This window comes from Lycium barbarum, chromosome 8 (assembly GCF_019175385.1).
Source record: "Lycium barbarum isolate Lr01 chromosome 8, ASM1917538v2, whole genome shotgun sequence".
NCBI lineage: Eukaryota > Viridiplantae > Streptophyta > Magnoliopsida > Solanales > Solanaceae > Lycium > Lycium barbarum.
The window spans coordinates 94,069,318-94,083,301 of record NC_083344.1 but is presented as its reverse complement, the minus strand read 5'-3'; the positions used below and the strand labels follow the sequence as shown (position 1 = coordinate 94,083,301).

At 36.9% G+C, this 13,984-nt stretch overlaps 1 protein-coding gene across 4 annotated transcripts; it reads left to right on the top strand.

The window, feature by feature from the left end:
- Positions 1 to 145: 145 nt before the first annotated feature.
- On the top strand, positions 146 to 13,105 carry LOC132606323 (uncharacterized). 4 transcript variants are annotated; one of them, XM_060319770.1, is made up of 16 exons: positions 146 to 293; positions 403 to 482; positions 1,312 to 1,402; positions 1,482 to 1,608; positions 1,685 to 1,874; positions 2,010 to 2,154; positions 2,228 to 2,318; positions 3,056 to 3,114; positions 3,195 to 3,272; positions 4,275 to 4,358; positions 4,807 to 4,946; positions 5,389 to 5,517; positions 5,778 to 5,850; positions 12,232 to 12,317; positions 12,581 to 12,665; positions 12,806 to 13,105. In XM_060319770.1, exons 1-16 carry the CDS (start codon positions 231 to 233, stop codon positions 12,830 to 12,832), a joined length of 1,548 nt encoding a protein of 515 aa, XP_060175753.1. In that variant the 5' UTR covers positions 146 to 230; the 3' UTR covers positions 12,833 to 13,105. The 4 variants fall into 4 exon arrangements, with proteins under 4 accessions (XP_060175753.1, XP_060175755.1, XP_060175754.1 ...); XM_060319771.1 differs by having other exon boundaries at positions 216 to 293; positions 400 to 482; positions 1,694 to 1,874; XM_060319769.1 differs by having other exon boundaries at positions 216 to 293; positions 400 to 482.
- The last annotated feature ends 879 nt before the right edge of the window (positions 13,106 to 13,984 follow it).

Sequence of the window (13,984 nt, the reverse complement as noted above, 5' to 3'; positions counted from 1 at the left end):
AAAATTAAAATACTGCAAATACGAGTGACAAAAATTAAAGACAAGTACAAAAACTTCAATTTCCAGTCCATGACATTGGCACGTCGTCGTTTTGGGGTTTGCGGGAATTTCTTTCGGTTAATACCAACCGCTAAAATGTACGAAACAAAATACATATAAGTAGGAATCAAACCAAATATTGATTTGTATATTTCAACTGAAAAAGTGTAATAATAATAATAATAATAGTAATGAACAAGAAAGGTCTAGCCATTCTTATGCGAACCAAAATGCGACCTCTTTCCCCTTCTTCTGTAAGCTTTACTCAACTACTCCATTTTTTTTTCTCCCTTTTCGTATTTCCTTTTTGTAATTGGATTTGATTAAATTCATCATTTCTTTTTGGTATTCAATTGAAAGCAGAATAAATTGAATCAAATGCAAGTCTCTCAAATGGAAGGTGATAAAGTTTCTTCTCAGGATGCTTCACTTCTTCCACAAAGGTCTTTAATATAATTTTGATTGCAATCAATAAGATTCTAGTTTTATAACCACCAATTCCATCTTTTTGTTTTTTATTTTTAATTCATTTGGTCAAGCATAGTTTCTTAATGTTAGAATCAAGATTTCCTTGTAAAGAGTGAATGATTTAAGGGTGTGTTCGATATGGAGGAAAATGTTTATTTTCCAAGAAAATAAGTGGGTTTCTTACTTATTTTCTTGTGTTCGGTACGTAAGCAAAAAATATTATTCTAAAAGCATTTGTATATAATCTAGACAAATGCTATGGGAGGTGGGGATGGTGGTGGGGATAGGGGTGCGGGTTGGCGGGGATGGGGTCTATGGGGTTGGGGGTGGGTGTAGGGGTGTGGGTTGGCGGGGATGGGGTCTATGGGTGTGGGGGTGAGGGTAGGAGTGTGCTGGGGGGTGGGAAGAACACAATCAATGTGGATTGCCACTTGTGGAAGTCATTTTTCTCATTTTTAAGGAACTTGTTTTCCTAGAGAAAATTTTTTCCAAAAATTTTGACTAACCGAACGTGGGAAAATTGGAAAACGTTTTCCAGAAAATGTTTTTCTCCATACCGAACACACCCTAAGTGTAGTTTAACCATAGCACGTTAAGTAGCTTCTTTTTTGGGAAACAACAGTTACCTATGTAGTTGGTTTCAAGTGTGACCTGATAGTGAAAATGTCAGTGTAAATTAAACCAATCAAAATCAGGATTGTAATATTATTTTTCTCACAGAAATAACAAAGAAATAAAGAAGACTTGTAACTTATTATCGTCAATAATGATGTGCGAATTAGTTATAATGGTTCAACATTTCAGAGAGTTCACCCAAGTACGGGAGTCAATGCACTCAGCCATGTCGATGAACAAGACAGAAATTGTGGATGTTGCTCTAAATGACTTTTCACAGGTGTAAATGAAATATTCGGCTGTTGCTACTGATATTTTATTAGTTATCAAGTCATAATTGTTGAACGTTAACCTTGCAGGGATACTTCTTCCTTTCCGCAGAAAATCGATATAAGATACTTCTTTCACTAGCTAAAGAGTATGATCTCAATCGGACCCAAGTTCATGAGTTAATGAAGCAGCATCTTGATCTTCAGCTCCCAAGTGGTGGGTCTTTTTTTCGTTCTTATGAGAGTGTATACTTCATTATGTTACTTTGTTAGTTGGATTTAGAAGCTTAAAGCTTTGACAGATAAGGCTGAAGAGAGTGGTCATGAAGAGGAAGGGTCATTATCAGCTTTCTATAGGATTGAGCGGAACTTGACGCAGGCTCTCAAGCCTAAGTATGAAGTTCTTTTTGAGCGGCTTAATACACATCCTGGGGGATTGAAGTTCCTGTCTGATATTCGAACTGATATTCTTTGTATTCTCGAGTAAGGTTATGTCCCAAATGAAGTGATTTGTCTTTCTTTAACACTGTATCTTGGAAATGTGTTTTTAATTTTCTGTTATACTTATAATACCTATGAAACAGGAACTTCATAGATGGTTATTCAATGTATTTGCAGAGATGTAAATATAGCAGCTCTGCGAGCATTGGATTCCCACTTAAAGGAGAAGCTGATTACATGGCTTAGTCCTGCTAATTTGGAGCTTCACAATATTACATGGGATGATCCTGCGTCTTTGTTGGAAAAAATTGTTGCTTATGAGGTTCTGTTTTTTCCTCCTACATTTCCGTTCATCTGATCTATTACATTTTTGTATAAATTTTTCTTGTACACAGGCTGTGCATCCAATAAGCAATCTTATAGATCTAAAAAGAAGGCTAGGAATAGGTCGCCGCTGCTTTGGGTACTTCCATCCAGCAATACCTGGTTAGTAAGCCCTGTCTTGGTTGAGGAGTTGAACTCTACTTACAGTTCCTTTTCCTGTTGTTCTCATGGGTTGTGAATAAAAACCTCATTCAGTAGTCCGTGTGGAAGTGCATTTTTTCTTCTTCTTGGTATTGCCCATGTGTTTAATAATTGGAAATGACACGGTATGTGGTTGAACATACTGCAACTACTAGATGAAGGTTTTGGATCCTTTCTTATGATAACATTCAGCATATGATCTTTGCTTTGGTCATGCTGGTCAAAGTAAATCAGGTGCAGATTTATGCATCACTTTCTAAACCAGAATATAGGACTTGCACTTTTTCTATTATCTGAAGTGTGGATTTTGTAGTACCTAAAATTTGGAGAGTTTTCCTTAAGGCGGTCCATTGAATGTTTATATGTCTACTGGTTCTTCTTAGTACTCAAAAGTGCGGATAAATTTTACTCATGCAGTATAAGATTCATTTAGCAAATCAACTTTCTTATAAAAGTAAGAGTAGCATAAGGAAGGCTTTGATGATTAGATCCAGAAGCCCTAGAATGTTTGTCTTAGTTTGAGAAACAAACTGAAGTTTTTGTCTTCATATAGGGTTCACCAATTCTTGTGGCTTGGCTGGAGTGAAGCATTGTTAAAATCAGATGCATCATTACTTGTCTATCCATGCTGACATATTATCTTGTTAATTCTAATCCTGTTAATCAACCAAATAAAGCCTGATATCAAGTTTTTTCAGGTGAACCACTTATTTTTATTGAGGTTGCACTTATGAAGAATGTGGCAGCGACCATACAGGTGAGAGTCCTGAATTCGTCTAGTTTAATTTTTTCGTTGCTCACTGCCATTAGGCGTTAACGACCCTCTAATCATTGCAGGAGGTCTTATGGGACCATCCTCCAATTTCTGAACATGAGGCTTCTTGTGCAATTTTTTACTCTATTTCATCAACTCAGGTACATTGACATCTTACTTAGTTTTGAAGAGCTCTAGAATTCTAAGAATGCGTTTGGATTAGAAAAGGGTTTGATTCCTTTTTTGTTTTGGGGGAAACGAAAATGGATCTGCCTTTAGGAGAATTGGATTTTTGTTCGTTATTCAGGAAAAATCCCAGTAAATCCCTTAGACATTTTACAAGGTTTCTATATGGATGACAGCAAATAGATTAAACCTGATTAAACGGAACTATTAATTCTTTTCTGTTGAAGGAGAAAAATTCTGGGCGGCAAAAAAAGAACAAACAAGGGTTAAAAGGCAAACTTTCCAGGTGCAGGGCCCTTTTTCGGGCCCAAACGAACCATTGGAAATGTTTTTGGGTATCCACTTGTTTCTGGAAGCCAACTCCCACTTTGTTTCTAAAGTAGGACAGCTATTTACAAACTGTGAGTGTTGACTTTTTAAGTGATATAAGATCAGAAAACTAGAATTTGAGATCGTCTCCAAGGAACGGAAACATGCAACCTTTCCCACCTCTCTCACCCCTGGGCTGGGGAAAATTATATCCTCCTTGTAGAAAGATATAGTAATGTGGTTCCCTATTTATCCGGAAAAGGAAATATATGTAGTTCTTCAGTTCTGGTCTTTGAGTAAGAAAATTGTCTTTTTATTTAAGCACCATAATCAAATCAATGGTGCTCACTGGAGGAGGAAAAGGAAGTACTCCACAAGAATTCTACTTTAAACTGTTAAGTGCAATTCCTGCAGACATCTGACTGAAATCTTAAGGACAGCATCCTTTGTTTATTTTCACCGCTTAAGTAAGAAAACCTTGAGTTCAATCCGGGCTTGGTAGTTTGAGTATTTCTACAGTATTTGTTCATCCGGGAAAAAGAAACGACGACTTAAATTAATTGAGTATTGGCATGCACATTTTTCTATTTTCTTCTTCCTCATATTCTTACTATTGTTTTGATGATGTCCTTTGTCTAAGAGAGTATTTTATTCTTTTCAAAATGCAGCCTGGCTTATCAGGAGTTAACCTGGGGAAGTTTCTAATCAAACGCGTGGTTGATGTGGTAAAAAAAGATATGCCCAATATCTGTGTAAGTTACAGAATTTTCATCAAATGTTTGCTCTGGATTGTTAAGCGACTGATATGTAAACTGCCAGTGTGATTTGGAGTTAAAATGTTGAGGAACTGATGTTTCTATAGAACTCTTTAAAGTACTTGTGCCAAAATCTCTCTCCTTGAGGTGTAAGTTCTAAACTCCCAATTTTAGTGGAACCGCCAATTTAGTGAATACAGATATTCTTTTTTGACGTTATGGAGAGTTCAAGTGTGCTGTGAAGGATTTATGTTGTATTAATCTTTGGGGTCTGCAATTAATTTCATATCAAGGGGTAGTCTACTACTTTCTATGAAATTTCTGTGGTGTTTTCAGGTTTCAGAATCAAATATTTGGTTCTTTCTTGTACCATTTATGATATGCTACTATGGTTTACTCACATGTAATCTTTCCTGTGAAATTAATATACAGAACTGGTCTGCAGGTATTCGCTACTCTTAGTCCTATCCCTGGTTATAGGAAATGGCTGTTATCAAAGTTGGCTTCATCAGAGACATCTGGTTCTGCCTTCAAAGAAAATTTGCTTAGACCGGAAGAAGAAAAAGCACTTATGGATGTATCAGGGTAAGCGTGTGTTTTATGCATTGTCTGGCTTGAGAATGTTGAGAAGATATATTAATTTTAGTTCTGGGGACCATTCCAATGGCATGGGATTTGTCGCTCTTCTCTTTAGTAAACTATCGCTTGCAATTTTCGGGAATGGGTTCTGCCCTGTTTCCTGTGTAACTGTCAGCATGGTGAAGGGGAATGCTTGGAACATACGAAGTCTGCTCCAGGATAATTCCTTCATAAATTTAAGTGGGGCATATTACTATTGCATGTTTTTCTTTAGATGGAGAACACATAAAAGGATTAACTTCATATTTAGTAGAGATTTCATTATAAAAATATAGCAAACTCTCTTCAAAGTTAAAACACATTTATGCTTTTTTGTTCCCTGAGAATGTTGTTGTAACGTTCCAAGGAACAAATTTCTGTCCTCCTAATTTTCTTTCTTTTCTTGCAGAGGTTCTGACCTGGGAAGCAGTGGTGTTGAAGTAATGTGGAAATTATTGACATCAAAGAACCATGAGTGGACCAATTCACCCAAACTGGTGTCTGCCTTGAGAACCCCGATGATGCGACTTTGTGCCAGGTATGCTAAAGCTAAATACTGGAAGCATTAGAAAGACTCTATTTAGAAGTGCAATGTGATTAACGTCCACCTTCAAACGAGATGTTTCTTTTATGTCAAAGATTATCTGCTTCACAGTGATTAAAAACCTGTTATTGCATTTATGATTGTACAGCTTAGAGAGTGAATTGGATACGCTTTTCAATGACGTGAAGGTTTGCAGTATTGAGATAATATCACTACATTGAGTTGCTATATTGTTGTTTGTTTGGTTGCAACAGGTACCTTATGCAAGAAAAAAGGAGAGGAAAAGCTCTAGATTCGGTTGCAAATTTCCACTTACAAAATGGAGCGGTATGTCGACCAATTCATATTCTGCAGATTCAGTTATTACTTTGTTCTATTTTCAGTGAATAAAATTTTGGTACTTGCAAAACAACACCACTTTTTTGTTAATACTAAAAATAAAAGCCAACAAGAGAGAAGACTTTTGACAAAGTTGAGGGACTTGTGACCGTGTTGGCCGTGGACGGATTTCTCAGTCGTCAAAAAAGGAAAAGACTTTTGACAACTACCGAAGGGATAAATCAAATGGATTGCTCCTCTCGAAACTACTGCTGAGAAGGATCCGTAACTTTTTTCACATGATTTTGATTAAGACAGATATCAGGGTCTCTATCTGATTATGTACTAGGATAGAGGACTAATGGTCAGATGCTATCTAAATTTCAAACACGTCCTGGACATTCAGCTTTTGCAAGATGCCAATAACCTATTTTCTCCTGAAAAGTAGTGGAAGGAAAATATTCATTTAAAAGAATGTGTACGCTTGGGACTTTAGGAGGTAAGCTGAATGAACTGCACTGACGCACTCTTTTTAGGGTCTGCTCTACCATGTTGAAGCTGTAATAGAAGAAAACAACAACATTTGGCTGTAATTAATCTTGAGATGTTTAGCCAAAGCATAAGACCTGAGACAGTGAAACCTAATTATGAGAAGAGAGAAATTATCTGAAGGACATCAGTTTATTCGATTATTAGAACTATAGATGCCTTTATGTGGAATTTTTTAAATCTTATTTGACTGTTATATACAGAAATTATCCAAAACAAATAAAAAATGTCCAAAAAGTAATTTTTTTCCATTTTTAAATGTTATAAAAGATAAGAGAATTATTTAAATTGTGCTAATTAAAAATTAAAGAAAGCTAATACATTATTAATAAATCACTTTGACCCTTACAAGATGAAAGTTTTTCGTTTAAATGAAATACAATTATGTGCAGATCTTTTAATGCAAGAATCTTTAACTACTGAAGTATGTATTAATGTTATATTCTTTGTCAGAAGTGGTGTGTTAAAGATTTAAATTATCTGGCCAAAATACTAGACTTATTATTAGCTATCTTAGAGATTATATTTCTATATGTGGTGTTATGACATAAAGCAGTACTAGTGCTTTTTCTATATTACGAAAATACATGACTAGCAACTAAAGTGGGATAAAATACATGACTAGCAACTAAAGTGGGATAGGAAAATTAATTAATATCTGAGTAAGGCTGTTATAGAGCGGTAATTTTACAAACAGTGTAATGTTATATTGATGGATGTAGTTACAGGCTGTGATCAGAATTGAGAGAATAGCTTCTTGTATTCCAAGAGGTAAGCAATATAAAATACAGGTACATAAAGTTTTAACTAAGGAAAGAAATAAAAGGGATTCCAGAAGCACTTCAGAGTTGGGAGGAAGCAGGCTTGCTGGCTAAGAACAGAGGTAGATGGAGGATTGTCCCTGCTTGCATATGGTGGACAATTTGGAAAGAGAGGAATTCTAGATGTTTTGAGAATGTGGAGAATAGTATGCAGAGGGTCAAATTGAATTGTTTGTTGATCCTATGTTTTTGGTGCAATCAGATATACTCAAATGACACTGTCTCTATCATTGATGTTTTAGACTCAATATAGAACATGACAGTAGATTTTTGGAGGACTCTTATAAATAGGGTTTCAGTACAACCTATGTACTGTTTTGCTCATTATGGAATATAGATACAGTTACCAATTTCAAAAAAATAAAATAAAAGGGATTCCTACAAATCTCTATTTATAAATGTGTTATGTACATTCCTAGGAAATATCTACATTCATTCGGTAACACTCCCCCTCAAGCTGGAGCATCTATATTGCTCATGCCCAGCTTGCCACAAAGGTAATCAACTCGAATGCCATTTAGTGCTTTCGTGAACAAATCAACTAGTTTCTCTCCTATCTTCAAGTAGCTAGTGGAATTCAAATTATCCTGAATCTTCTCACGAATAAAATGACAGTCAACTATGTTTGGTTCTTTCATGATACACTGGATTTCAAGCAATATGGAACGCAACTTGATTATCACACCAGAGTTTTGATGGAGTAGGATATTTCACGCCAATTTCAGTTAAAAGATGACGTATCCACATAATCTCACACGTAGACTGCGACATAGCTCTGTACTCGGATTCGGCATTGGATCGAGATACAACACTATGCTTCTTACTCCTCCATGATACTAGATTCCCACCAACAAAGACACAATGCCTGTAGTAGATCTTCTATCAATTTTGGATCCAGCAGTCAACATCTACAAAACATTCCACACGAGAATGGCCGTGATTGCGATACAATATGCCAAGTCCAGAAGCTCCTTTCAAGTTACATAGAATCTGTTCCAAAGCTTCCCAATGTTTGACTGTAGGTGCGAACATAAACTGGCTAACAACACTTACCGCAGAAGAAATATCTGGACGAGTCATAGTAAGGTAGTTTAACTTCCCAACTAACCTTCTATACCTCTCTGGATCATCAAAAGAATCGCCATCGTCTTTCATAAGATGCACACCGGGACATTGGAGTACTACAAGTTTTGGCTGCTAATTTTCAATGCCTGCAAGCAAGTCAAGTATATACTTTCTCTGGGACAGAAAAATACCCTTCTTGCTTCTATTTACTTCTACTATCAAAAAGTATTTCAACAGGCCCAAGTCCTTCGTATGAAACTTAGTATGCAGAAAAGACTTAAGGGAAGAGATCCCCGGATAATCACTTCTTGTAATGACAGTGTCATCAAAATATACAACAAGGAGGATTTTGCCAGCTATTCATTGTTGATAGAAGACCGAGTGTTCGCATTTGCTCATTTTCAGCCCAAAATCCTGAACTACCTCACTGAACTTGCCAAACCAAACCCGTGGACTCTGCTTCAAGCCATACAAGGACTTCTTCAAATGACAGACTTTCCCATACTTCCCCTGAGCAACAAAACCAGGTGGTTGCTCCATATATACTTCCTCCTGAAGATCACCATGAAGGAACACATTCTTGATATCTAACTGATGTAAAGGACGATTCTCGGAAGCCGCTAGAGAAATGAACAAGAAAACAAAGGTGAGTTTGGCAACCGGGGAAAAGGTGTCTGAATAATCTACCCCATAAGTCTGAGCATACCCTTTAGCCACAAGTTTGACCTTAAGTCTTGCTATCGAACCATCTGGATTAACTTTAACTGTGAAGACCCACTTACATCCCACTAGTTTCTTTCCCTTGGGCAAATCCACCAAATCACACGTGTGGTTTTCCTATGAGGCATGTAATTCATCAAGCATTGCATCAGACCATCCAGGATGATTCAAAGCCTCCTTTACTGTTTTGGGTACAGAGACGGAGTCTAGAGAAACAATCAAAGATCTAGACGTAGAGGACATGCGGTCATAGGAAACAAAATTAGCAATGGAATATGTGGACTTGCAAGTATGTGTACCTTTGCGAAGAGCAATAGGGAGGTCAAGATTTTCTGGAGGATCAGGTGGAGGAGTATTCGATGACAACGGAACTGGTGCGTGACATGTATCATTGGCCTCTTTCCTCCTTGAGTAAACCTGAACAATCGGCGGTCTTGCTAGCGTAGATGGAGTGGGTGTTGAAGGTACAATAGTCGGTTGGTGCTCAATAGAAGAACTAGGAGATAGAGAAACAATATCATCTGATTGTTCTGTCAAAGCACGAGTAACCTGATAGACTAACCACTCATCTTTCTCCCCCTTGGCTCGTAGAAATGGGAGGTGCATAGAATAATGGTGTAGTCTCGAAAAATACCATATCAGTTGACACTAGATATTTGCCAGGTTCAATAGAATAACATCGATAGCCCTTCTAAAGGCGAGAATAACGCAGAAAAACACACTTCAATGCCTTGGGATCCAACTTTGTAACAGATGGTCGAACATCTCGAACATAACATGCGCTTCCAAACACCTTAGGTTCCATTGGAAATAGTGACTTATTTGGGAAAAGAACACTATAAGGCACATTACCGACAAACACAGAAGATAGCATGCGATTAATCAGAAAACAAGCTGTAGAGACTGCATCTGCCCAAAACTGTTTTGGAACCTTCATTTGGAACAAAAGTGCCCGAGCTGTCTCAAGTAGATGTCTATTCTTCCTCTCAGCAACTCCATTTTGAGAAGGTGTATCAACACATGAAGACTGATGAAGAATACTGTGTTGTCTCATGTACGATCCAAACAATTCTGACCTGTATTCTTTATCACTCCTTAGAGTACGTACTAAAGTATTTAATTGAGTTCTAATTTCAGCACAGAAAGCAGAAAAGTGAATAAGCACTTCAGAATGACTCTTCATAAAATAAATCCAAGTCATTCGAGAGAAATCATCCATAAAAGTGGCAAAGTACTTATGTCCAGTTTTGGAAACAATAGAACATGGTCCCCAAACATCAGAATTAACTAACTCAAAAGCTGACTCAGCCTGCTTATTAACCCATGGACCTACTGAGCTACGATGGTGTTTTGCAAATCGATATGACTCACATTCCAAAGAAAGAATATTCCAAAACTGAGGATAGAGCTTCTTCAATAGAGGTAGAGAGGGATGTCTCAATCGACAATGTGCTTCAAAGGAGACACGAAACCGGAGCAGGCAACAGACCGAGACTCCCATGTATCAAGCATGTATAAACCATCAGATACATGTCCTTTCCTAATAACTTCATTCGTTGCAACATTACGAAACACACGATAATCGGGAAATAGATACATAACAATTGAGATCTCTAGTAAGTTTACTCACAAAAATCAAATTAAAGGCCAACTTCGGTAGACTTAATATAGATGACAAGGTAATACGAGAGTTTAGTTTACTAGTTCCTATCCAACAATATTACAGGTTGACCCATCAACTACAGTAACAGCAGAGTGTACTTTATATGATTGAAAGTTGGAAAGATATTAGGATTACCTGTCATGTGATCTGTGGCACTTGAATCAATTATCCATTTGCTTGTAGAGGAGATAAAACATGCTTTACCCGACTCAACAAGTGTACTAACCGGATTGGGTGCTTTCAGTGATTTCTGATACTGAATATATTTTGCAAACTCATCTGCTGAAATAATAATTGTTCTGTTTTCTCCTTCCTTATTGTTTATAGTCATTTTTCCAACTATTTAGATGGCACACAAACTTGCCACGAGCACAAATAACCAGAGACAAGCACACCACAGAAATAGACTAACAAGTCTCTAAATTGGTTTAGAAACCAAAGAGGCAAATTGGAAGTCAACCTTGTAAACACGAGCAAGAATTACCAGAACCAGTAGCTATACCTACAACGCAATAACCAAAGCAGAAGCCAACAACCACGGAAACATAAACCAAATACCAGATTCCCTTCCGCAGAAGCTACGGCGAAAAGACAAACCTGGGATACACCGGAATTGACGAGAAGACACTGGAAATCCAAGCCTTGAACGATTCTGCCGGAGAACGCGCCTCCACGCGCCGGCGTGTGACGGCGTTCACTCACCCCACAAACTGTCGCCGGCAAAGAGTGGTCTGGCCGGAATGATGTTCCCCCTCCTCCTGAGGTGGTGGTGACACGTAATTACCACTTCAAAGTGATCGATTCGAAATTGGAACCTCTTTCTCAAAATAGAAACAAGATCAAACTTTCTGTTATTATTTTTTTTTCTTGAAAGAAAACCAAAACAAGATCACGAGCCTATAGGCTATGATACCATGTGATCATAATTGAGAGAATAACTTGTATTATTCCAAGAGGTAATCAATATAAATACTGGTACATAAGGTTCTAACTAAGGAAAGAAATAAAAGGGATTCCTACAAATCTGCTATTTATAAATGTATTGTACATTCCTAGGAAATAGTCTACATTCATTCTGTAACATAGGCAAAAATTGTTATAGAGAGGTAAAATTAACATAAAAAATCGGTTCGAAAGAAAATTTGGTTATTATCGTGCAATGCTGTTATTGTGAGTAGCTGTTAAAGAGAGGTATGACCGTATAACAGTTGCTGATGACCAGGTGTGTTCACAAGTTAGTATCAGGAATTAGCTAGTGAACGAAGGTACTCCAAATTTGTGGCAAACTGAACTTTACTTCCATTCAAATGCTTTGTTAAGATTAAGATTTGATAACTTGTTCATCTGTATAAGCTTGTGTAAAGATTTTAGCTTAAAATATTTTCTACTTTACTTTTACTTTTCCTAGTTATTATTCGATAATTATCCTGGTCTTTTAAAGTGGGTGTTACTATAATCCATGAGGGTGAGCATTTTTTTCCCTGTTTGCACATGGAATGAGAAACGAACAGCAAGCCGCTCTGCATTTATTGTAAGTATTCCCCCTTTTATAATTTAAAATATCAATTTTAGATGATTGGAAGGCTAAATTGGATGGCTGATCAGTCACAAAAGGGCCTTACTCAAAGTGGAGGCATAATGGTAAATTACATATACAGGTAATTCCGTTGTCCTGAAAAATCTTTTTCTTTAAATTATGCTGTCTATTGATTGTGATGTTGAAATATATTCTGTGTTTAGACACCTGATTATCAACTTTAAGTTGAATATTCTGGACAATCATTTTCCACAGAATATATTAGCATGAATGAATTGAAAAGTGACTTATCTAATTGAATATGTAATGGGATGATTTATGACAGGAAACCGAAATGGCTATATGTAATTAAGATACTGAATTACTGTTGAAAATACATTTCAGGTTGGACAACATTGAAGATAGTGCTCAGGCATATCTGAATAAAGGGCACATTGAATCTTCTTCTGATTTCAAAAGCTACATTGGGGTATGTTAGTGTTCCCTAAAGCTGTTACTAAGATTCAACAGTTATATATACATAGGCCTTCTCTCTCTCTCTCTCTCTCTCTCTCTCTCTCTCTCTCTCTCTCTCTCTCTCTCAACTAGGCTCTCATTTTGCTGCTACAGGACGATAATGGAGAAAGAGCAGATTAGAAGGACTAGGAGAGAATCATAACACGATGCAAGTATACTATGAAATAAATACACAGGTTGAAACGTCATCAAGGATTCATATGTTCTATATATGTAGTGCTCTGCATGATATTTCAAGTCAAATATTGAAAGTTTTGGTACCAAAGTTGCATACTTTATTCATCTGTAGAGGTACAAATTTATAGTAGAAACAAACAAACTAGCTATCTGATCCCTTGATTCTAGCAGATTTGATAATCAAGGGATGATTTTATTTGATCTAATTTCCTAAAACATCCAATAGCATAGCAGATCTGATTTTATCAGATCAATTAAGATCTTACAAAATCAATCTGATCATAATCAGATATTCACAAATCAACACTCCCCCTCAAGTTGGCATGTAAATATCTGTCATGCCTAACTTACTTACAAGAATTTTAAATTTTGGTTGAAAGAGTCCTTTTGTGAAAACATCCGCAATATGCTTATTTTTTGGGACAAAAGGCATGCACACACTTCCTTCTTCAATCTTCTCTTTTATGAAGTGCAAATCCACTTCAACATGCTTTGTTCTATCATGTTGAACAGGATTGTGAGCAATACTTATGGCGGCTTTGTTATCATAGTACAACTTCATTGGTAGAGCAAATGGTTTTTTCAGATCTTCCATCATCTTCTTGAGCCAAATCATCTCACAGATCCCATGAGCCATAGATCGGTATTCAGCTTCGGCACTGCTACGGGCTATGACATTCTGCTTTTTACTCCTCCAAGTCACAAGATTTCCCCAGATAAATGTACAATATCCAGACGTAGACCTCCTGTCAGTAGTAGAACCTGCCCAATCCGCATCTGTAAAGCTTTCAATGCTCCTTTGTTGTTTTTTTTTTTTAAAAACAACCCTTTCCCTGGTGAACTTTTCAGATATCTTAGAATCCTATAGACTGCTTCCTGGTGCTCTTCCTTTGGAGAGTGCATGAATTGACTGACTAAGCTTACAGCAAAAGCTATATCCGGCCGAGTGTGTGACAAGTAGATCAACTTTCCCACTAGTTTCTGACATTGACTTTGGTCAATTGAATTTCCTTCTTTGTATCCAAATTTTATATTCGGATCAATAACCACTCATCCCTGTCTCGTTCAAAAGATCTAGCACATACTTCATTTGTG